General features: G+C 39.0%; 1 protein-coding gene across 2 annotated transcripts; it reads left to right on the top strand.

Moving 5' to 3' along the window:
• Nucleotides 1–1238: 1238 nt before the first annotated feature.
• On the top strand, nucleotides 1239–25513 carry chd2 (chromodomain helicase DNA binding protein 2). 2 transcript variants are annotated; one of them, XM_034233543.1, is made up of 42 exons: nucleotides 1240–1472; nucleotides 2870–2935; nucleotides 3053–3119; nucleotides 4579–4636; nucleotides 6035–7926; nucleotides 11098–11332; nucleotides 12222–12308; nucleotides 12491–12552; nucleotides 13004–13120; nucleotides 13441–13626; nucleotides 14158–14297; nucleotides 14406–14631; nucleotides 14727–14827; nucleotides 14925–14966; nucleotides 15119–15297; nucleotides 15418–15542; nucleotides 15657–15873; nucleotides 15963–16052; nucleotides 16155–16345; nucleotides 16460–16648; nucleotides 16759–16921; nucleotides 17088–17240; nucleotides 18031–18102; nucleotides 18424–18573; nucleotides 18664–18812; nucleotides 18897–18993; nucleotides 19080–19172; nucleotides 19285–19458; nucleotides 19563–19732; nucleotides 19812–19853; nucleotides 19969–20108; nucleotides 20193–20331; nucleotides 20442–20592; nucleotides 20849–20968; nucleotides 21066–21188; nucleotides 21711–21851; nucleotides 22093–22209; nucleotides 22317–22495; nucleotides 22580–22679; nucleotides 22783–22975; nucleotides 23253–23496; nucleotides 23746–25513. In XM_034233543.1, the coding sequence occupies exons 5-42, from the start codon at nucleotides 7865–7867 to the stop codon at nucleotides 24002–24004; spliced, it is 5418 nt and encodes a 1805-aa protein (XP_034089434.1). In that variant the 5' UTR covers nucleotides 1240–1472; nucleotides 2870–2935; nucleotides 3053–3119; nucleotides 4579–4636; nucleotides 6035–7864; the 3' UTR covers nucleotides 24005–25513. The 2 variants fall into 2 exon arrangements, with proteins under 2 accessions (XP_034089435.1, XP_034089434.1); XM_034233544.1 differs by lacking the exon at nucleotides 13004–13120 and having other exon boundaries at nucleotides 1239–1472.
• Nucleotides 25514–25517: the final 4 nt, after the last annotated feature.

The raw sequence follows: 25517 nt of genomic DNA, 5'->3' as shown, positions 1-25517 counted from the left end.
TGGTAAGCACATCCCTATTCAAACCAGTCTAACCAGTCAGTCAAATAAGGCTGTGTCCACTTCACTTGAAACGTCTGGATTTCTATTGCACTTGCAGGGCACTCCTGTTGCTAGGCTGAGGATCTTTTTAAAGAAATCTTCCACTGAACAGAGCATGCGCTGTGGTGTCAGACATCTCATTGGTCAGTGATGGGGGTGGAGTGTTGCATACCACAGGCCTCATAGACTTTCCAAGAAAGGCTGCACTGACTGCACAGCCTAAGTTTGCTATTTGGCGTCCCCATTAGACTTGGTTCAAACTTTTTCAGTAAAAATAAACATGTTCAAACTCTTTGATTTTATCACAGGCATGGCAGGCAGAAAAAGCGTTTGTCGAGGAAGGGCCATGTATATCCAAGCCTTACAAACAAAGAATACACAATAAATATACATACCTTATCCAAAATAGTTTAGTTTATGGCCTCAATCACTTGTTATTTCGTGGAAAGGTGGCTATTAGTTAGCCTACATCACTATCCATAACATTCACCTGTTTGCAACTTACAAATTATGTATCTTGTATAGACTCTTATGGCACTACACTGTAGCTATGTACGAATGACAATAAAAGCCATGCATCTTGAATATCAATGAACAACAAACCAGGGAATCAACATAGCCTACTTTGTTTATCACAGCTCTACACATAGCCTACATCAGTTTTTCGTTACAATAATGTCATATAATGCTATAGATGTTTAAAGCAATACACAGAGTTTACTACAACACAGCAAATATACTTAGCCCTGTTTCTATCTGTGTTTTAAGGAAAACGTTTAGGCCTACTATATGGATGATGAGAGTCTGAAAGAAGGCACACTGGACCAGTGCCAAGAGAAAATGTGTTTTACCCATGCCCTTAACAAACACGTAGCCTATATTCATATTTTCAGTAGGGTCCAATATGTACCAGATTAGTTACTATGACACAAAAGTGTCAGTGTAGGCCTATCTAAAAATACAGGTTTAAAATTGGTTAATTTCATATCAGGTTAGCTGTTTACTAACGTCACATTTAGCTTGATTTGATTGGCTGCGTACATTGCAATGAGAAAACAACAACAACAACAACGTGTAATAGTTTTGTAAAGACAACTTGCTTTGTTCCGACTAAAACCTTTAAAAATGTATTGCAGTTGTTTTGTGCTCATCCAAGAAGAGTTTGGACGGATTTTTAGACTCAGTAGGCTGCTAGTGTAGAGCTAGCTGGGGCTGGAGAGGAAGTGGAGTTTGGCTTACGTTGAGAGCAAAGTGGGCTGAGCCGCTGAAGAATATCAGGCAGAGGCGGAGAGGAGGACACACATCAGAGCAGAGAGGCGACGAGAGCGGACAGGACGATGCGGCCGAAACACCCACCAAAACGGCGAAAATCGCCCCAAAATGTGCCACCGGCCGGTGTAGATGACGACGGCGACACCCGGACTTGGAAATGGGTAAGAACTTACGAGTAATCAGACATTTTATAGCTGTAAAGTACGAATCTGGTGTCAGGCAATATGGTGGATAGAACGACAGTTAGACGCAGTCTTGTAAAAATGGCCATGGTGTGTCAGCTAAGAACACAGAAAACGCTGTAAAGGCTCTAAACTGCATGAAATTGTATTTCAGTTGATGGATTTTGCATGTTTGCTAGCTTTGTTTCGAGTAAACTTAGTTCATATTTCGATAAGAACATTTATCCTCGACTTATTAGCAGTTATTTCAACCTACGCATTTAAAATGGCTTTGTCCTTGAAGGGGCAAATGCCCTTGTCTCAATTTACTCGACAAAAACATGAAATATAAGCAAATGTTTCGTCTTTTGAATGTTGTATTGTGAATGATGGACATCAACACAACAAGCTGAAGAACATTTTTGTTTATTTTCAGTTTACTAGCTTTTTGAAGTTTTTCACTGAATTGTAATGATACAAATGTTAAAAAATTGATAGTTTTAAACATTTTCTCATTACAGTGCAAATATGTATTGTCTGACTAAGTTAAACTTAATCATAGATGCTTGATACTTAATTATTCATAATAGTTAAAATAAATTGTAACAAGTTGTCTAAATACTGTAAATATGACATTCTAAGAATTCTTCCATTGTAGACACTATTCATCAACGATATTTGATGTGTTTGCCAAATAAAGGTTCTATATTTGATAAAAGCATAGATGTACTTAGTAATACAAAATAGGGTGTTGGCTTTTAACCCTTTCAGGCACTGGAAGGAGAAGTCATTTAAATATGTACATTAATTTAGTTTGCCACTCACTTTACACCTGCAAGCCATGTAAATACAGACTATAATTTTAGAAAACCTCTCAACAATAAGTATTTGAATTGGAGGAATATCAAAAGACTGCATTAAGATTAAATAAATAAATACATTCATCTCAATATCACGGTCTCAAGGACAAGGTTGTGGATTTATCCACACATGAAGGCCATATCTACACATAATACAATTATATGTACACTCTTTTATGATAAATATTTGCATCTGAAACTCTATTGTTAAATCCAAGGGATTAGTACCGCCATGCTCATAATAAAATGTATTTTCAAAGATATTCTCAATAGGATGGCACTGTAGAAGACTCATTTAGTTCCATTTTGAGCCACCAAGACAAAGAGATTTAAAAAATATTCGGACTAAGTATGCTACTGGTTATTTATGATTTCTTAATATGTTAATGAGCACTGAAACCTGCTCAGAAAATGTACTTACAAATATTTTTACACCAATAGCCTATTATCTTCCAATGTTCTATGCCAATGTTAGTTGATATTTTGTTAATTGTGATTACAAAAATGATCATAACTATGTTTTTTTTGTTGTTGCAGGAATTCTCTTGAGGTTTCACAAATTGCGTCAACGAAGAAAATAAATCATCTGACCCAAGCTAAATGGTATGTTTTTTGAATTGTTTTCAGGCTAGCTACGTTCGTTTTACTGCTACATACATGTAGCCAGTAGGGTGTGCTGTTGTCACATTTCCTCTAAGCATTTATTTCTCTATTTCAAAGGGTTGACATTTAGACCATGGAGTCGAGAATTGAAGCGTTCCGGCGATTTGAACTGCAAGAAGTTTTTGTAAGTATAATTTTTAAGGAACAATAAATTATGTGCATGTTATCTGTGCATTGAACTAGTGTCAAGTAGAAATCTGTTTAACTGATCACTGAAACATAACCAGATTAACATAGGTGTGATCAATGTCTTTGTGTGTGCAAGTCATTATTTGGAAATACCGCTTTATGCTCTTTCTTTTATGTTCTGTGCATTATAGCGATTCATTTCACTGAATACCATGCATAGGACAGGTTCTGCCACCTAGTGTATAATGCGGTGAAGACATACCAACAAAAAATATGCTTAAGTGATAAAAAGGCCAATTCATACTTTCCGCGTCGGTTATGGTCCCTACGATGCTAATTACGTAATTCACCATGTCCGCGAGGACTAGAAGAATGGAGCCCAAAATGTGCGATCTTCATTTGTAGTTCCAATGAACCGTGTGCAAATCCACACGAGCGCGGTAGACGAGAATGCGCATACGATAACAACTTGTTCTGGGATACATTTTCAGTTACCTGAAATTCGGACATTCGGATTCGTTATATATTCACCATGTTACTTTAACGAGCTAGCATCCGTGAGGCCCTTACTATCTTTTTTTTTTTTTCATATGTCCAATATAATAAAAACTGATGATCATCAAACATTAATATCACTCATTTAAAAAACACTGCCATTTTATGGCACTAACTGTGGGTCCCAGACAACAGTGCATTTCATGGGTTTGCCATTCTAAAAATACTCTTCCAATCGCGCTTTAATTTCTGTGGTGTGAAAGAGACTGGCCATGCAAACTGTGTTCCACGTGTTGTTTGAGTTTGGAAGATGTTCTTCCAACTCTGGTTTGTTTATGCTCTTGATAATGTTGAAACAACATGAATGCTCAAAATCAGATGTGTTCTATTTTATTGCACAAAGCAACACGTTTTCTGTCATGAAATTATGCAATTGAACTGAAAAAAGAAAGAGAAACCAAGGCAAAATCGAACGACATTAGTGGAGCTATCAAAATTAATAGCATTGTGTCGGGTGTCCTTACAACAAAAAGTCCAAGGCAGGAAATTCCACTAAAATAATGTTAACACAAAATAAATGTTCCTTGTAGAACATAAGCGCACCACACAAGCACAAGAACTGTCAACCCCCAGAGGGAAGTATGGTTGTTGACGTCTGCATATGCATTAGTTATACATGTCGAGTGCTGTACTGATCTTGTACTGCAGCAATTGCTTTTTCTGTTGTATAAAAATAACCATACAAATCAGTCTGATTTGACCAAATTATTTTTAAAGACTTAAGGATAAGCTGTAATTAGTACTGTATCAGACACTAAATATTTTTGTCAATCTTACAATCATTTTGTATTATTGGTCGTATTCCACTAATGAACAGTTACATATTTTTTTATTAAATCTGTATGAATGTGATTTATGTTGACGTAGGTATAATTTATTGTTTTTTACCTTTTCCACAGCGGAAGCATGAGATGGGCGGGAAGATTTTCAAATTATGATGAAAAAGAAGACGGCTCGGTAAGTTTGCTAAGTAGACATACCCACATGCTGAATGATCCCTTAAATACAATGATTAAAACATTTTTACTTTATAGGGATTACTGTATGCTGTATTACCTACATCTTATTTGGATATGTTGAGGATAGCCACTCACATTTCAAGCAGACTTTACGTATGGCTACTAAAAGACCTAGATGTTGGCAAGTATAGTTAAAACACTAAGGGTGATTTTTTCCGAACTTACTTAATGGTAATACAGCTGTAACAAGTGGTCATGGGGCAACTTTTGATGATACAAGCTCTTTTTTTTTAATGCTGCTTTTATGTGGACATTTGCTCTGTTTACTGTTGTTGGTACCTCAAAGCCACATTTCGCCTAAGAGGTTCTATATGATCCATCTTTGCTAAAATCTGATGGTTATTTGGCCTTAAAAGGTAAAAAAGATACATGATGGCCAATACCATGTGACAACTATGTTTTACTGCCTTTTTTTAATAAAATTAAATATATATTACTATGGATTGAAGGGTTGTTTTAATAGGTTTTGGATGCTACTATTTTGTCCAACTATTGCTTGATAATGTATTTGCTTTGATTAATTAGGTAAACATTCTGTGAATTCAGAAAATGGATCTCACTTTGCATACAGCATTGTTTACTCACACGCCATTGTTTTCTTGTTTTGATCGCAGTCTGTTTGATCATCAGTGTCGCTTAACACATTTTGTGAATTTGGCTAGCTCTTGACACATCATTCCTCTTGTGGCCAGTTGATGAATTTATTTGCAAATTGTCGTTGCATTAACTTAACTTGGACTTCATTTAACTTGGAATATACCAAACAATATATCAATTTGCAGCCTTACAACTATTTGAAAGATCTTACATTATTGATATAGCAGGCTGCATGTCTCAGCGTATCATTTTGTACTTAGAAACCCTATGTACGAAATAATGCCAAAATGTTTATTTATTACATTATTATGTATTTATTTTTTTAAATAAAAAAACTTGCGTTTTATTGGAATTGAATCCATCAACACTTGATCCAAAATTGAAAAATGATAACCCTGGATTACAAATGCATCCAAATGTTTAGTTAATGTTGCTTTCAATGTGACTTTTGATCGCAATTTTGATAAAAAAAAATGGAATGTGTATACCTTTTTTGATATACTGTGTACACAAAGTAATACTTCAGCATAATACGTTCACTCGTGCAATGCTAGCTAACGCAACTAAAGCTAGCTAATGCAACTAAAGCTAGCTAATGCAACTAAAGCTAGCTAATGCAACTAAAGCTAGCCATGTATTTTATTAGCATAACTTCTCTGGACTGCTGGACAGTGAACATAACTCATTTCAGTTGCACTGTGGGCTTACAACTTTTCCTTCTTTTTTTTATCCTATCAAGACGCCATTCAACTGGATAGTGGTGAAGTGGAGACAGCGTTGTTTGACGCGAAGATGGCAAACTGATTTGACAGTTAGCCACATTTTGCCAAGATGAAGCCTTTTTGACTGGGATTTTTCGATTGGATATTTTTTTTTTTATGACAACATGGACACTGGAAGACTTGCTGGCTGTATAGCGGACTTAAAGAATGACATTGTTGTTTTGGGGAAAATAGCCTTTGTACATTTGTTTTTCAAATGTTGTTTTGAAATAAAGTTTATGTCCTCGTAATTTTCCTGGCTTTGTTTCATTAGCTTAGTAACCGGAAAATTACAAACTAATTTGGCGTTACATTTTTATAACGTTGAATTACATTAGCTCGGCTGTTGGTTCATATTTACAAGTAATCCGTACAACAAAAACACTTGGTTAGCACTGACTTTGTGCCACTGCTCAGCACGTTTGCTAACTTTTAAGTTAGCATACACACTCACGGTTAAACTTCGTACTGGGTTGATGAATCTACTTTATTTTTCAGGTGTTATTCTACAAACAAATTATCACTTGCTTTGTTAGATAAATTGAAAGTGGTAGAAATTTAAGCCAGCCCCACTGTATAATCTTAACTCAATTAAAACAATCGAAGAATACATACTTTTTGTAAGGTACAATGCAACTAAAAAAGGTTTTGGTCTGAGCAGAAATGGTTTCCAAAGGCATTCTAAAATGGCTTCTGGTTGTTCTTCTTCCTGTCTGTGCAGGAAGTGATGCAATTGGTGCAACAATAATTATATACTTTTTAAAGCCTCTTAGTATTCTTACTATTTCATGAAGTGAAAGTAAAGGTCTCAACTTCAAGTCTGGGGCTGAAAGTAAATATAAGTTTATATAAAACAACATTTAAACCTAATAAAAGGGGTGGGACTTCACATCACCTGAGTGTGGGGTAAATGGAAATAACGTCAATCAAAGGCAAAGCATTCAGAGCTAGGAAGGAGCTCTAGATGGCGGCTGAGCCTTGGGAAGGGTGCCATGGGCTTTCGTCAGACCGTTTCTCTTACTAGTTTTTCGACCTAAACTGTCTGATTTTGGTTTATATTAAGCGCAATGTTAGTACGATCGGTATTTTAACGGGAATTAAGACGTTTTGAGTGGTTTTCGGGCTGTTTTTTCGAGTCGGACGAGCCGTTTGTGCAGAGGGAGTGCTTGTCGTTGTTTTCCACACGGCTCTGGCAGCCATGGCGCTCCTCCATTTTTAGTGAGCTGCTCGCCTCTGTCGCTCTGACAGCAGATGCACACTTTAAAGGCCTTAAAGCTTTTCAAAACAATGCTCTTTTTTGCAATTTATTATTAAGTTATTATTTGTATAGTTTGTATTCGAATCGGATAATTGCTTGTGATAGAGCGAACGTCGACCTAATAGTTAATTTATAGGTTACTACCTTTCTTCACATTGAATTGGTCTGTTTACATTGTGAAGTGCATAATTGACTGATTTTCTCATCCTTAAATCTTATTTTTCTATCCTTTCATGTGATGACGCAGTTGCAATTAATTGCATGCGGCTTGTTCCGTGGACTTTACTGAACGAAATACGTTGGATATTTATCATATTCTAGAAACACCTGTCAATTTTCCTTGGATATATTTTAATGAAGCGATGTATATAATGATGCTTCCTTTCGATTTAATGCCCTTTTTCTCAACTCGTGTCGCGTCGCCTGGGTTTTAACTGCCACCCGAGCAAAGGCAATCTTGTGGGACTTGCATGATAGCTCATGCTTCCTCTAACTTTTTGACAGTAAATACCAGGACAAAATACCTTTCAAAGACTTTCAGGATACTACCATGATGAAGACTAAAAGTAAAAAACAAGAGGATGAGCGATCGACTCAAAGCAATGCATCAAGGTATGACCTTTTACTTTATTTTTTACCCTTTTCATATATTTTGTGATTGTTTACCTTGTTGATCACCTGTGTATACATTTGTGACATGGTTTTAATGAACTGCACCACTGTCATGAATGACCTTTCTATTGTTTAATTGCCACACCCTGATTTTCCTTGCATTTATTTCACTCTATACTGAGGTTTCAGGCCTGTGTTTGGACATAACTGCCCACAAGATATGTTTGTGTTAGACCACAGGAAAACGCATTTGTTCTGTATTATGTTGCTAATGATTTGTCACATATGTTTTCCCTGTCGCTTTATTGTAATGACCTTGTCTAACTACTTGGTACTGCATTGCACCATTTAATCAACGTTGTTGCTAGTTTTCTTATTTATTGAAGAAACAATGCATTGCTTTGATGTTACTTTTGTTGGTTTTAGAAGAGTTATTAATAACATACTTTGCCATTTGTCTTATGACTTTTAAATCAGGTCAAGATGGGCTTTAATTTACACTTTTATATGAATCTTTAATCTTGAACTATATTTACAGTTTTTACCAAATTATTATGCATATTTCTCCTCATTCAAGCCCTTCATCCCACATATTTTAATGCCTTGTTAATCATTTTTATTTTGAGAATAGCAACACTTTAAAATACTTGTATAATGACAATATGTCAGCCCCAACTTTAAAATAGTTTTCAGGAAAGGTTATTTTTACTTTTGTTTTGGGGGCCTAGAGAGTTTCAGTTTCAGGAATCTAGTAACACATATCCTAATGTTTGTTTTTATTACAATACACAATTGAATGCTTGCTTTCATTTGTCAAGCAAAACATTTTATTCATAGATGAGCCCCTTTCACATACAATGAAGTTTTTTGTATTAATATTGGAAATTTGGAACTTGATGGTGTTAGTTAAACATTATGTCTTGAACATGTTTTGATGCTTGTGATGTTAATGAAAAACAATGTTCTTTTCAATTGTGTATAAAGGCCAGGAGTCGTGACACTGAAATATATATATATATATATATATATATATATATATATGTATATATATATGTATGTATACACAGTATTGATTGCTGTTTTTTTTTTGGTATGATGGTCAATATTTTTGCAAGTGTTTTTATATCATTCTCAGGTATCTGAAACTTCAAATATCAAATCCAGTGGAAACGACTCTATATCATCAATAAATATGTTTTTAAAACTAATATCAGCTGCATTTGCATGGTGTCAGAACAATACAGGGTTGCACAAACAGCACAAGTGGCTAGCCTATATTTTAATTTTGTAATATTGCATAAATGCTGTTGCCCAACAAAATGCTGCCATGTTTACCAACAAAACAATGCAGCCTGTGAACAATATACTGTTGTGTTTTTAGATAAAGACACAGACATTTGGATGCTTAATGCAGGTAATCACCCTCATAGCATTTTACTGACTTTACACTGCAGCAGGTTACATCACACTTGTAGTCTTCTGTGTCATCTTGTGGCAGCCATTTTAGTATTTTCAGCTGTGTGTGAAATATTACCTCTGTTTCTGATGACAGCATAACTTTTTTTATACTGGTAGATGAGCATTATGGGCATGCACAGCATCAGAAAGAGCAACAGAAAAATCTAGGGACTCAATGCACCTTACAGTACCATATCAATTCTCTCCTGAGTAACAAAATGGCCCTTGCTTTGTGTGCCCAGCTTGCTCACTTATCTGTATTAAAACTCAGCTCAGAACTACATGGAGGAGGAACAGGAAGAGTTCTGACATTGGAAAGTCTGCACACTGCACTGTGATAGGCTAAAAATGTACCTAGCAACGCGACAGCCAATGAGAATTCGAGAATATGTCCAAGTCCCGCCCACGTTTGACCTCACTTAAAGCGGAAGGTGCCATGCACTTCCGAGTTTTGTCATGAGGCTGCTCGTGGTGCAGTCTTATTATTAATATTTAGATATAAGTAGGTTAGTTCCAACAAATGAATTCATAATGTCCTACAGTTTTAAGCTAGTTCTATAAATGTCAGGATACAGACTGTTGATTTATTTACACAGTAAGGAAATACAAATAAAAACGTGTTTGGTTCTTGGAGAGAAAACACACGCCCAATAGATGAAAGAAGAAATAAGCTCCTATAATATTTGAAAGAAACGAGAAATAATCCTGTATATTATTTGTATTCTTTGGAAGACACACGCATTTATTTCTTAAGAAATCCATGTAAGGCAGAGATTCACACAGATTTATTTTAATGAGTGCTGTGACCCCTTGTGCCCAGACGAGGTACTTCATGCAGAGAAACCCAGACAGAAGTCACCATACAGATATTAAGCCTTAACCCTAACCACCACATTAATGTATTATAGCCCAAAATAGATGTGATTGTTGATAACATTATGGAGAATGTTTTTTCTTGTTTCAATACACTTTATTATCACTCATTGTATTTTGTGTACATAGTATATATATTATTATTTATTTGTTTATTGTGAAAAACCTTATTTCCCTTAGAATCATTTAAATGAAAACATATGAGAATAACAAAAATCACCATAGCTGTAATGAGGGGTCACATTTTAGGACACTGCTTCATTTTCAGGATCTTTAAGCTAACCTTTTTATGAACCATTTGCAAAAAAGTCTTAATTCCTCCAAACATATGTTAAAAGTATATTGAGGAAATGTCCTGGGCCTTGGGCTCTGTTTTTTGTGTGATCTTTTCTTTTAAACTCCACTTGATTATTTAAAAAAATGGTATGTTAGCAGAGAAGACATATTTTAATACTACCCATTTAAATAAGTGATGCCTTGTTAATATACAGTTAAGCTTAGTTTATGTTTGTTCTTTCAGCAATTATGGCACCTCAAAAGCTTTACAAAATGACTGTAAGAGGATTCGTGTGCTTTAGAGAGAATGAGGTTATTATAAGACTGTTAGCTGACTAAGGAACATGCTGGGTGATGTAATTATGTTTCTGTTTCCTCCAGGTTCTCCATGTATTAGTGATGGTGTGTGCACTTTGAGTTTGAATTTTAAAACACTTAAGTGTCTGCCACCACTTTACTTGTATATGTCACATGTTGTTGTTGTTGGTTGTACAGAATTATGTAAAAAAAAAAGAAGGTCAACAGTGCAAGATGGAAAGAATGAACATGTTCTTGTTCCTGTAGCAATTCAGCCTCCGGAGAATCCAACCGCTCTGCGTCCGAGTCGGGGAGTCGGTCAGAGAGCGAGCATGGCAGTGAGCGGAGGAAATCCCACAACTCTGAGTCAAACAGCTCCTCAGAGTCTGAGAGTCACTCAGAGTCAGGGAGCGAGTCTGCAGGGTCCAAATCACAGCGAACCACAGAAGAAGCAAAAGATAAGCCAGTTAAAAAGAAGGAGCGCCTGGCTGACGTAAAGAAGGTAAAGGTCACTGAACTTTAGAGAGGTACCTAAATCCTCTTACTGTTTCTAAAGCGAGCAAAGGGGACTGTCAATTTATACTGCAAATTGGGTCACCTTGGGTAATCCTGCCTTCAATCTTAATGTGATTATGATGGTCTAAAATGCAGAAAGGATGTAGCTCGAGATATACGTTATCATTTTTGTATCCATTGTAGAGTTCTGCGGTCTCCCAGTTCTAGACTGCATCTTAATCTAAACAGATTAAGTTCACATTGTAAAACTGACAAAGTATGCTCAAAATAGTAAGTAAGCATACTAGAACATTTGTGGTGCGTTGATGTACACACATGTACGATAATGCAGTGCAAAGCCAATTGAGGCACTGCTCAGCTAGTTAAGAGCAGTAGTGGTAAGTGGCAACAAATGTCTAGGAAAACCAAAACAAGCTTAATTGTTAATGAAAACAAATGTGGTCTTTCAATGCTGCAGTATTGATTGATCCTCAGCAGCACAAATATCTGGAACTGTTTGTCCATAATAATCTATAAGGGACACTATCAGAAAAAATGGCCAGCACTTATTTTGACAATTGATAACTCTTCCATGTTATTTTTTAATAAATGCCAAGAAGATCCCTATAGGTATAGATGTTCAATTGTGAATATTTACAGCTGTTCTCTGTTTTATAAGTTGAAAACTGTATATTTTTGAATGTTCTTAGTTGACTGGGCCACGGTCTTTAACCAATTATAATTTATTGAACAACATTTAAATTCAGACAATAATCACACAGTGAAAGTAATGTAGATTTGCAGCCAGATAGCAGTGCAGAATGGAATATGGACACCATATCTTAGTGTAGTGATACAGAAAATCACAATTCTGATAGCAGTCGATCTCTCTACAGATGTGGGAAGAACATCCAGATGTCTACGGGGTCAGGAGGTCAAACCGCAGTAGACAGGAGCCGGCTCGTTTAAACATTGGAGCTGAGGTAAGCAGAAGCATGAAAAAGGAAACAAAGAAACAACAACAATAATATACACATTATTTTCTATTGGCATCAACATCAAGCCACTTGTGCCACCTAGTGGACATTTAAAGAAGTGCTGTTACATTTAATTTGGAAACAGCTCTCACTGAAATATACACCTGCCTTGCTGACTGTATTTACAGGGTAGCAGTGGCTCAGAGAGTGAGAGTCCCAAGAGGAAAACACCCCGAACCAAGAAAAAAGAGTAAGTTAAAAGACTGCAAACATCTTTAATTTTATGGTTTATCATTATTATATTTATTTTACATGTATTTGTTAGTATAGCCCTATATGCTTTCAATTATTGAAAGTATTTAAAAATATTTTTGTTATTTAACACTTGATCAGCAATTTTTCACAATTCATGCCTGTGTTTGTCATTGTGTTGTCAGTCTGTGCTCACATTGTGCTTCCTATTATCATCTTATCAAACCTGTCTGTAAATGGGTATCTGCGTGTTCTCCATGCGCTCAGTTAGTTTCAGACAGACGGCAGAGGTTCTACATTTAAATCAAATTTGATTGTTCATATGTTCAGCTTATCCCTGATCAAATTGGGTTTGGGTGAACACCCTGTAGCCAAAATTATGAAATTCAAATTTGGTAATAGAAGTGATGGGCCTTGAGGGTGAACTTGTGGTATTTCTTTGTTGTAAGAAATATCTGGAAAGATGATGACTCTAATGATGAAGACGAGGAGGAGGAAGCTACGGACAGTTCAGACAGTGAGCAGGAAGAGAAAAAAGTTAGATCCAGACGACTTCCTGCTAGAAGGTAAGAGCTTAGCGAGGCCTGGCCATCAGACAGCTACCCACTGCTCATCTCCAATTCATTCCATATTGTGTGAGACATTTTCATTTCCCCCTTTTTACTTTGTTTCAAGTACAAACCTTAAAGCTGTAGCCAGATGTTCTAAAAAATGTAAATGTTATAATATCATAAGACATGAAAGAAATATTCTTTTGATTTCAAAGTAATGTGCCCCCCTACTGTTGGCTGCACGTTGTCAACCAATAGAGACTAAATGATCTGACAAATGGTCCAGGAGTTTGGATGCTTATCTCTAAGGGCTTTGGTGCTTTGTGTTTTTACAGACCTCAGACCAAATCATCAACGGCCAAAAAGCAGCTGTCTCAAAAAGGCAAGAAGTCCAGGAAACAGGACTCGTCTGCTGAAGAAGACGACGATGATGAAGACGATGACGACGACGATGATGAAGACGATGAGGACGGCACTCCAAAGAGACAAACTCGAGGAAGGACTGCAACCAAAGTGAAGAGGTGCATGTTCTCAGAGATTTAGATATCGGGTCCTCTTGCATTTAATGATTGGCTCATGTGTGCCAGCTACTTTTATTTTGAATGTCATGTCATGCTTTGGATGGAAGTTAAAAAAATATACTTTTTTAATATCAGTTTCTAACTTTCTAGCTGAAAAAGGAGCTTTTCTATTATACTTAATTATATATAGTCTACATTTATACTGTATAGTCTTTTGGCACATACTGTCTTTTATCAGTCATTTCAAGTCCCCTTATGCCCAAAGACTAAATATCGTATGATAATAACTCTTAGAAACTAAAAGAAGCAGTATAAAGTCATTCATATTTATATCAAAAGATACAAATTATAAAATGAACCCACAAACAATCTGACTTTGACCTAATTTACATCGGTGCCCATTTCAAGACTATTTATAGAAAATGTAGTGTTTGGGCACGAATGTGTTCAACAGGGACATAAAGTTTAATCTTCTGGACTCCAGCATAACATTTTCCACTTGTCCTTACCCCCTGTTCTGTTTTACTACAGTTATAAAGAGGACCAACATGACTTTGAAACAGACTCTGATGACCTGATCGAGATGACAGGGGACGCTTGTGAGGAGCAGCTGGATGATGACAGTGAGACCATTGAGAAAGTGATGGACACCAGGACAGGCAAAAAAGCAGGTGATGCATTTTCAATCTTCTTAAACTATTATTTAAACCATGTTGTGTGGGATTGAATTACTCTTCGCCCAATGCACACTATAGTAAAGTTGTTCTTCTTTTTTCTAGCCACTGGTGCCACCACTACAATGTATTCTGTGGAGGAGAACGGGGACCCAAATGGAGGCTTTGACCCCGAGAAGGATGAGGGGGAGACTCACTATCTGATCAAGTGGAAGGGCTGGTCCTACATCCACAACACATGGGAGAGCATGGACACTATGATACAGCAAAAGGTCAAGGGACTTAAGAAACTGGACAACTTCAAGAGGAAACATGACGAGCTCTCTTCATGGTTAGGATCTTTCTCCTTTATGTTACACTTGTTTGTTTTTGTTTGCAGAACCATCTTTCGAGAATTTGAACTTTGAACTCTTTTCTTGTTTGTAGGATGAGGAGGGCGTCCCCTGAGGATATAGAGTTTCATAACTGCCAACAGGAGCTCATATCCGACCTGAACAAGCAGTTTCAGTTTGTGGAGCGTATTATTGGTAAGAACTCAGTATCAAATGTAATTGCCTTTGTCCGGTAGTGCTCCAGATAATCCATTTGTTGCACTTACTAAAATACATTTTGTTCTATTAACAGCAACAAAAACAGCAAAGACACCAGGATCTGTTGACTTCCCCTGTAAGTCTCCTTTTTTAATTCTTCACTTTTCTTCACCGTTACATTAAGTTGGCTACGTTTTTTTAAATGTTCCCCTCTGGTATACAATTCTATCTTTTTATTTATTTGTTGCAGTTGTCTTTTTCTAATCATTTGTCTGCTTTGTTCAACAGCTCATAGTCACAAGAATCCGTCCTCCGATGAGCCAGAGTACCTCTGTAAGTGGATGGGTTTGCCCTATTCAGAGTGCAGCTGGGAAGATGGAGCTTTGGTTGGTAAGAAGTTTCAGCACTGCATCGACAGCTTCCTGAGCCGAAACTCCAGTAAAACCGTCCCATCCAAAGACTGCAAGGTGAGAGTCAAATCACCCAAAATGGTCTTATTTTCATTCGTCTTGAACACTTCCCTTTTCCTGATATTATTCAATTCACTCATCCTAATCAAAGAATTGTGTTTGTTATTATCACTTCAGGTGTTAAAGCAAAGACCGAGGTTTTCTGCTCTGAAGAAACAACCATCGTACATTGGAGATGAAAACCTTCAGCTGAGAGATTATCAGCTGGATGGGTTGAACTGGTTAGCTCATTCCTGGTGCAGGTACTGTGTACATGAGAATCATAACTTGTGTAATAATGGCACGTAGTTAAATCTTATTTGAAAAATTGGCATCTTCTTAAAAACCATGCCTATTTTCTTATTCTGCGTCCTCAGGTGCAACAGCGTTATCCTGGCAGATGAGATGGGGCTTGGAAAGACCATCCAGACCATCTCCTTCCTGTCGTACCTGTTCCATCAGCACCAGCTGTACGGACCCTTCATCGTGGTGGTGCCTCTGTCCACGCTCTCCTCCTGGCAGAGAGAGTTTGAAACCTGGGCCCCCGACATGAACGTGGTGGTCTACCTCGGGGACGTCATGAGCAGGAAATCGGTGTGTTGAATTCTGATTCTCTCACAATCTGCTGGAATCTTAAAAGTTGGTTACATTATCTTACATTGTCTCTGCTCCTTTTAATGTAGATTCGTGACTACGAGTGGGTGAACCACCAAACGAAGAGAATCCGGTTCAATGCACTATTAACTACTTATGAGATTGTACTTAAAGACAAGGTGGGTGCAGGGATCAGTATTTGCATTTTGTGTTGATATATTTGTCGTGTAGTATGTTTGTGAAGGACAAGAATTCATCACTTTGGTGACTTTTCCCTCTAGGGGGTCCTGGGGAATATCAACTGGGCGTTCATGGGTGTGGATGAAGCACACAGGCTGAAGAATGACGACTCCCTGCTGTACAAAACATTAATGGAGTTCAGGTCCAACCACAGGCTCCTCATCACCGGCACTCCGCTGCAGAACTCCCTCAAAGAGCTCTGGTCCCTGTTGCACTTTCTCATGCCTGACAAGTACGTCCTGGCTTAGACCTTTAACATGATACTGGAGAAATGCAGGGGAACGGCATCGGGTTTGAGTTCCAGCCGGGGATGAGTGACGTTTGTTATCTATGTCGTGCACAACAGGTTTGCTTCCTGGGAGGATTTTGACGATGCGCACGGGAAAGGAACTGATAACGGTTATCAGAGTCTTCACAAAGTCCTCGAGCCCTTCCTTCTGCGACGTGTTAAGAAAGACGTGGAAAAATCTCTCCCTGCCAAGGTGGAACAGATCCTCCGTGTGGACATGACTGCACAGCAGAAACAATACTACAAGTATGAATTCATTTCTGTCTTTTGTAACTTTTACAACATCCATCTTCGCAAACATCTTGTACAAGAAGCTGCATGTCTCTCCCCATTAACTTTTTCCTCAATATTTCCAGGTGGATTTTAACGAGGAATTACAGAGCCCTTTACAAAGGCCCTCGAGGCAGCTCCTCCGGCTTCCTGAACATAGTTATGGAGCTTAAAAAGTGCTGCAACCATAGTTTTCTCATAAAACAGCCGGAGGAAGTAGAAAATGAAACACAAAAGGAACACATGCTGGTAAGTGTCCTTATGAACCCTCTTTAGCTCCCAGAAACACCTCAGGACATCTCTGCTCCATTAAAGAAACGAGTTGTGACGTAACCAAGATGAAAACTACATAGTCCCAAAATAATGCTCAATGCTGCCTAATTATTAATGACTGCCTCACTTTGTATCTCTACAGAGTGTAGTGAGGGGCAGCGGGAAGTTGGTGCTGCTGGACAAGCTGCTGACCCGACTCAGAGAAAGAGGAAACAGAGTCCTGATCTTCTCTCAGATGGTCAGGATGTTGGACATTCTGGCTGAATATCTCGCCAAGAATCGCTACCCATTCCAGGTAACATTAATCAGGGAGTTTGTATATAGAGCAAGATGCTGGGAATAATCCATGTTAATTGTATGGTACTGTAGTCGTTCTGAGTGATGCTATCAACATAGGAAGACTAATTCCACTTAATATGAGTTTGTTCTTACTCCATCTGAGGAAGGGCTACTGTATCATGTAGAAGGACAACACGAGCACAACGCTCTGCTTGTTAGGTGTTCACTGATTCAAATCCCAGCTGTTTTTTCTGGTAAAATGAAGTGCATGTTGGAACATTGATTACCCCTTTCATTATAATTAGCAGAAAAAGGCCAATTTATACTATTACATTTAGTGTGTTAAGTTTATATTTCCATCAGGTTCCATTAAGGTTTTCTACAAGAAAGTTGAAACACCTGCAGCACCAGTTTCTCCAGGAGCTGTGTCTAGCCTGAAAGATCATTTTTGATTGTTGTGTTTATCAGTGTTTACAGTGCAGGGGGCTTTTTCAGTGTTTGTGTTGTAGGGTTGGACTTGAATAAGGATCAGATGTCAGTGTTGATGCACACATGCTGTGCCAAGCTGAGAGATCATGTGGTTATTTATATCAACAAGTTATTTTCTGCTGAAGATCAGTCTAACTCCTGCAAGTCACTCCACTCGGGTTGTTTTTGCTGACTTGGTCTTCAGCGTTAACTGTTCTGCGATCAGTCTGAGCATATAGACCGGGTCATGGCATGTTACCTGTTAAGCTTACTGATACCAAGGTAACAGCAGATAGCTGTGCGGGCAATCGCAAATGTTTATTTTCTTTCCTCTTCAGCGGCTGGATGGTTCTATAAAGGGGGAAATCCGAAAGCAAGCACTTGATCACTTTAATGCAGAAGGCTCAGAGGTATGTGTAATAATAATGTGTTGATACAGAATGTTATTATTAAAGTTATATGTGTATTTGTATGTATGCATGTATGTATAATATCTCAACAACAGGCTTATCTTATTGTGATTATGCTTTAAACAAACATACAGTACTTTGTTTTGCTTGCGTTTTTAATGTATAAATGGTGTAAAAAAAAAGAAAAGTTTTATACATGAGTACTGGAAAAAGAAGTTTGAGGTTGAAGTAGATTGGATTAGTCTTTTTCCCATTTTACTCTTATTATTCACAATGCATTATTGCTCTAGGAGTATATTAACAGTTATATTTGTTTTCCAGGACTTCTGTTTCCTGCTGTCCACCAGAGCTGGAGGTTTGGGGATAAACTTGGCCTCGGCAGACACCGTAGTGATCTTTGACTCTGACTGGAACCCTCAGAACGACCTGCAGGCTCAAGCTAGGGCTCACAGGATCGGACAAAAGAAACAGGTAATGCATGACTCAAAGTGTCCGCTTTCACTGTAGATACAGAATTTAAACGTGTAGTAAGTAATAAAACAAAATCTTTGCTTTTCATAGGTCAATATTTATCGACTGGTCACAAAAGGCACAGTGGAGGAGGACATCATCGAGAGGGCAAAGAAAAAGATGGTTTTGGACCATCTCGTCATTCAGAGGATGGACACTACTGGTCGAACTGTTCTGGACAGCAACTCTGGGACCACAAAGTAAGATGTCAGAAATCACCTTGTTAAATATTTAGATTCTACAGCTCTTTGTGTGTTAACGTTGCTGCCTTTTGTTTTTAACAGTTCAAATCCATTCAACAAAGAAGAACTGACTGCCATCCTCAAGTTTGGTGCAGGGGAGCTTTTCAAAGAGGCCGAAGGAGAGGAGTCTGAACCACAGGTATTCAAGTTACCAAATTAATTAATGCATTCAGAGGACTTTTTACATATTGATAAAGTTAATCAAGAATGTATTTCTTTCTGTAGGAAATGGATATTGATGAGATCCTGAGATTGGCAGAAACGAGAGAAAGTGACCAAGGCTCCAGTGCTACGGACGAACTTCTATCTCAGTTTAAGGTAACTGTTACAGTCATTTAAAGAAATCCTAATCTGAAATCATTTCAATGTCAGGTCTGTCCCAATGTTCCTCTCTTTCAACTTCTAATGTGTTCCTTTGCCGTCTCTGCAGGTTGCCAATTTCTCCAGCATGGAAGAGGCCGCTCCAGAGCCACTGGAGAAGCCGGGGCGGGAATGGGACGATATCATCCCTGAAGAGCAGCGACGCAAAATTGAGGAAGAGGAGAAGCAGCGAGAGATGGATGACATCTTCATGCTGCCCAGGAGCAGGAGCTCTAACAAGAGGGTAAGAAGAAGGAATCAAATATTGTTCCTCTTTAAATGATTTGATTCTATCTTCCAGCAGCTTAGTTGAATCGGGTCATAATGTGTTTCTCTCTTCACATTCAGGCTCAGGCCAATGACAGTGACAGTGACGTCGGCTCCAAGCTGAAGAACCGCTCCTCAGGCTCCGAGAGTGAGACTGACGATAGCGATGACGACAAGAAGCCAAAGAGGAGAGGCCGACCCAGAGCCCGCAAAAACAACGTGGAGGGTTTCACTGATGCAGAGATCCGCAGGTAAAGAGTTTAGTAAGCATTTATTATTTCTTTGTATCAGAGTTACATGCACGGAATTAAAATGTGCTTTTATTGACAGGTTCATTAAGGCTTACAAGAAATTTGGATCACCGCTTGAAAGGTAAGCATTGTTAAATGATTTTGATAAATGCAAGGCTACATCATTTGATTGCTTGGTTTGAGAAACAGCCTGATTGCTCATACTTAAACAATGAAGTGCCTCTTTCTGAATCCAGATTGGAGGCCATCGCAAGGGACTCTGAGCTCGTCGACAAATCCATAGCAGACCTGAAGAGGCTCGGTGAACTCATCCATACTAGTTGTGTGACTGCAGTGCAGGAGCATGAGGAACACCTTAAAGAAAACCCAGTGGAAGGTATGTCAGTTTACCTGTTTCGAGTTATTTTAGGTCATAGCTCTGCTCCAGGCTCAAAAATCAAACATGTTGTTCCTTTTCCAGCCAAAGGTCCTGGGAAACGGCGAGGAATCAACATCAAGATCTCGGGAGTGCAGGTCAACGCCAAGACCATCATCCAGCATGAGGAAGAGTTTGAGCCCCTGCACAAAGTGGTGCCCTCAAACCCTGCCGAGAGAAACCAGTAAGAGACCACTGAAGACACAAGGAGGAGCTCAGGGGTCGCATTGGATAACATTTAGAGAAATACATTTGTGTTGCAGATTACATTTGACATGTCTCTTCTTCCCACAGGTTCAATCTGACATGCAGGGTCAAGGTGGCCCACTTTGATGTAGACTGGGATCTGCCAGATGACGTGCAGCTCCTGCTCGGCATCTATGAGCACGGCTTTGGAAACTGGGATCTGATCAAGACGGACCCTGACCTTAAACTCGCTGATAAGGCAAATGTCTAATTTCTAACCCTTAAAAAAGGAAAAATATCTAAATGTAAAAATATAAGAACACATTTAGGCCCAAAAGAATACATTTATCTTTTGAATTTGAACCAAATCTGGCATGCATAAAAGTTGTTAAATCAGTATCTGGTTTAAAAATCTAAGGATTTGGTTATACTTCTCTGTTCATGTTGATTTGCACTTAATCACCATAACCTGCACCTCCTTTCTTCAGTCTAACGTTTCACTTCCCTCGGCACAGATTCTCCCAGTCGACCCAGGCAAGAAGCCTCAGGCCAAGCAGCTGCAGGCGAGAGCCGAGCATCTTCTGAAGCTGCTGAAAAAGGAACAAGACAATTCAGAGTCTAAAACAGGGGAGGAGGTACGCTGCCATTAATCACAGAGTTACTCATACATACCCTCTGAAGTTTGCCTTTGAACTACCTCCCACACAGCTCTAACCGCCTCTTCCTCCAAAGGTCAAAGTGAAGAAGAGGAAGCCTCGGGTGAAAAAGGAGAACAAGACTCTGAAGAACGAGCAGGGCAACGACATCTCCTCCCCCCGCCTGTCCGACATCCCGTCAGAGGAGGGCGAGGTCAAGGTCAGTGTCACCTTCACGTCTGTAGAGTCCAGGCTTAGAAATGCTTTTCTACTCCCTCCCATTCATGTGTTTGTAGCTCTGCTCCTCCTTAAACAATGTTACTTGAATAAGTGGCTATGCTTTGAGAGAACGAGAACGAGAGTGGAAACCATTTTTTGCTTTTACTAAGGATAAACACATTTAATGTAGTGACCCAGCAAAGCCAATACAAAGGCAAACCTTCTGATAATAAAGCTAAATACAGCATTTTTTAGGGAAGGTTGCTAAACACTTTATAATATTCACAATATGAATGTATACATATTGTAATGCATACATCAGTGGGCCATAGGCTCAATAATCACTATTGTTACAAGGAGATAGTTACCGACTTGCTACTTCGGCAAAGACGTGTTTTTCAGCTTTAATTTGAGATAAACAACGCAATGGTACATTTGATCCTTAAATCCTTGTCCTCTCTCATTGTATGAATTCTGTTGTTATATTGTTTAACATGCTTTGTCTTTCCTCGTGTTTGCGCAGGATGATGGAACAGAGAAGTCCCCCGCCAAGAAAAGACAAAAGAAAAAGGACAACAAAGAGAACAAAGAAAAACAGGGAACACCTAAAAAGGAGAAGGACGGGGACAAAGAAAAAAAGGGTGCTAAGCCCAAAAAAGAAAAGGTATTTCAGCAAAGTATTCATGACCTTATCATGTGTGCTTTCCTCTAACGGTTTCTAATCAACATGGACAGAAGGTTCATGGAAAACAGAATCTCATTGTAGCATTAATATGCAGCAAGGGGCTTAAAGACCATAGCAAATCATAGGGATACGCACTTTAGCTCATCCTGTAAGTAATTGATTCAAAGTTCGAGTGGATGTGGGTTAGTTGTCTTCATGTCTGGTGTTTGTTGTAACTCAGGCTAAAGCAGCCAAAGGGAAGAAGAATCAAGGTCCGGTTCACATTACAGCTGGTTCTGACCCCGTTCCCATCGAAGGAAAGGACGATGATGAACTGGACCAGGAGACTTTCAGTGTTGTGAGTTTCTTCTTTAATTCCTGTGCCAATATTAAACCCGTAGACTTTGATAAGTAACATGGGAACATTACATTACACTAATTCCTGCCATTCGTGCACATGTACAGTGCAAGGAGCGCATGAGGCCGGTGAAAAAGTTCCTGAAGCAGCTGGATAAACCAGATGAGGGTCTGTCTGACCAGGACCAGCTCCAGCACACTCGCACATGCCTGATGAAGATTGGAGACCGAATCACAGAATGCCTTAAAGCCTACAGTGACCCCGAACATGTCAAGATATGGCGGAGGTAAGAGGGTTAGATATTACCCTTTTGGAATTGAATGACATGCTTTCTTGTTAAACATTGAGGATTATTTGTTCCTTTTTGCAGAAACCTCTGGATCTTTGTGTCCAAGTTTACGGAGTTTGGTGCTAGGAAGCTTCACAAGCTTTACAAAATGGCACTGAAGAAGCGTTCACACGTGGAAGAGGCAAGTGCTTCCTATTTCTAGATCTTACACTCCTGGTTAATCAAGTGTTACGAAGTAGGCATGATGTTTTGGACAGCACTGAAATATCCTGTGACATTTCCAGAAGGAGCAGAAGAAAAAGGAGGATTCTGGAGGCAGGGGGAAAAACTTCCGACCCGAGCCCTCTGGTTCCAGTCGAGACTCCACAGGAAATCAGTCGTCCTCCAAACCGGGATCTCACTCCACTCAGCCGGGAGCCCACGGGCACCACAGAGAGCCGTACAACTCTGCTAATAAACGGCACTTTGGCAACGATGGTACGTGCAGATTGAAATATTTTAGGCCCAGAAAACCCTGAGCAAGTGAGCATTAATGGGCTTGAGCGCGGCTGGCAGGGAGATCTTATTTACATTGGAAAGAGGCAGGCTAGCTGTTTCAAGTCTTTGTGCTAAGCTAACCGTGTCCAGGCTCTTGCTCATTTAACTCTCAGCAAAAAAAAAAGAAAAGTTTCTCAAATTGTTAGGACTATTCCTTTAATAGAAGTTACTTAATACATGACAGAATTTTCTTTGTTGAATATCACTTTTATTACAGATCGAGGGGACTGGCAGAGGGACCGTAAATACAATTACCCGAGTAACAGCAACCAGTCGTGGCAGGGAGATCGACATCATCAGTATGACCGCTACAAGGATCACTATGGAGACCGACGTCCTCATGGAGACTCGTACCGCAGCAGCTCAGGGGGTTACCGCAACAGCAGCTCCCCTCGTAAACGGCCTTATGAGCAGTACAGCAACGACCGGGACCACCGGGGTCAGAGACCCTACTATGACAGGTGAGAGTTACTCATTCATTTGAATGTTTTATGTTATTTTATGTTTTGTTACATTTTCTTGTGACACCAAATGAAGCCTGCACAAATTAGATAAGTCCAGAAATGTTCAACTTGCTGTTCCCGAAAAAATATTATCCTTAGCAGAGTATTTTTTTACTCACTTTAAAATGTGTACTGAGGGACTTTTAATGTCAGGGTATTTTTATGTCATACCACTGGTTTTTTAAAATGATATAATTTATGTTTCAGGCATTCAGATCCCAAAAGAAGACGTCCTGATGAATTCCGTCCTAACCACCACCAGGGCAGGGAGGGTCCTCTCCAGGACTTCAGGAGGCCTGCAGGTCCCCCCGGCTCCGAGCACTACAGCAGACACTCTGACAAACCCTCACTGGACCCTCGCTCCCCACAGACGCAGAAGTCTCCGCAGGACCCGCGCTCTTCCCCGGAGCGGCCTGCAGAGCCCAATGAAGCGGCAGACTCTACCTGGAACAACAGGAAAACATAAAAAGTGCACCAGTGCAGACCGAGGACAGATCTGGGTGTTTTGTCCAGGGTCACAAACATGCTGCTGATGGACAAGTCTGGACACAGTAGGAAAGGGATGTTCCCTTTTTACCAGCAAAACTCTGTTGCTCTTTTCCCCCAAATGACTGTGGCTGGGAATGATGCCCTGATGGAAGTATGCTTTCCTTCTGTCGTCTCCAAGATGAAGAAAAACGTTCTCAAGCATCTTTGTTTAAATGAAGTGACTCAAACCAGTGCTTTTGGATGCTTAGTCCCATGGACTATTTTCTAAGAAGAATTTAGGATACATGAACTGCTGACTGATCTCAATCCTAAAAGTGCCTGAAGGCTTCAGCCTTTCTGAATGGTGTATGGGATTATTCCCAGATGAGGCATGAGATGGACATATATTTTTGTGTTAAGCTTTAAAACTTGCAAATGATGTCGTTGGGATATTTCAATACAAACAAATGTGTTTTCATCTGCACCTTCATTATGTTTATCTTGAACATGTAGCTGAACTGAATCCCCACTTTAAACAGGTGGTGCAATGGCATGGCCCTGTTATGTTATTTGAATGATCAATGAAGCCAGTATGTTTACTCTACAAAACACTCAACAAAATCATTTTAGAAAATTCACATTGCTCATGTGTACAAATAATAATAATAATAATTTCTGTAACCGTGTAGTTATATAAATCAAGGCAATCCTCTTGCTTTGTTCACTTTAACCACTTTCCCTCTTAGTAGGCCCAGTGAAATAGAAGCAGTATTTATTGCCACAACTTGTGCAAAGGCTCATAACACTATTACTTAGAACAATCCTTTATTTGTTGCCTTTCAGTATTCTGATAGTTAAGAATGGTACTTCAGTGTAGTTGCATTAATTCATCTCTCAGTATGTAAGTATTCAGAAAATAATATTCTGATAAAACCTCTTCTCTCTTTATCTATGGTTTGGAAATTATGTTGTTAGATTGTTCAAGGGTTACCAGGAAGTTGCTGATAACATTTGATTATGTGTATTACCTCTGGTCAACCTTTATCCGTGCCAAACCTGCTCTGGCCCTCAATGTTTTTTTTTACGCTTCTCCATCTGTGCCTTATTTATGTGTGTATTATCATATTGTTCATTAACAGTCCTGGGGCCCGACAGGCGGGGTGTAGTATTACAGTCTGATTTTAAGGACATTGCTCTGAATGAACTGGTTAAGGGACCATGTATTCTGGTAAGCATCCTGTGGTTTCCAAAAGAGCTGATCATTTGAGGGAAAAAACATAGATATAGGTATGATGTGTGTGTGTGTGTGTGTCTGTGCAGGGCTCTTAGCCGACCTGTTACAGTGAACAGCCAGCACATCCTCTCCACGTTAAGCAACTTACAGTTTCTGTATCATGTTCTTTAGGAAAGTCTAAATAATTTATATTTGTGACAAAACCACTCTTCATGAGAAATGATCTGTACATATGTTTGGACATATGTAATAAACTTTGTTACACAATGAAAATGTG

Source organism: Gymnodraco acuticeps, unplaced genomic scaffold (assembly GCF_902827175.1).
Source record: "Gymnodraco acuticeps unplaced genomic scaffold, fGymAcu1.1, whole genome shotgun sequence".
NCBI lineage: Eukaryota > Metazoa > Chordata > Actinopteri > Perciformes > Bathydraconidae > Gymnodraco > Gymnodraco acuticeps.
This window is presented reverse-complemented; position numbering and strand designations above follow the sequence as displayed.

Excerpts from the sequence above, each read along its gene's own strand:
- chd2 (XM_034233543.1), top strand. The coding sequence starts at position 7,865 with ATGATGAAGACTAAAAGTAAAAAACAAGAGGATGAGCGATCGACTCAA. Across the intron at positions 19,173-19,284 it reads AACTTCTATCTCAGTTTAAG|GTTGCCAATTTCTCCAGCAT; the intron begins GTAACTGTTACA and ends CCGTCTCTGCAG. Across the intron at positions 22,496-22,579 it reads CATGTCAAGATATGGCGGAG|AAACCTCTGGATCTTTGTGT; the intron begins GTAAGAGGGTTA and ends TCCTTTTTGCAG.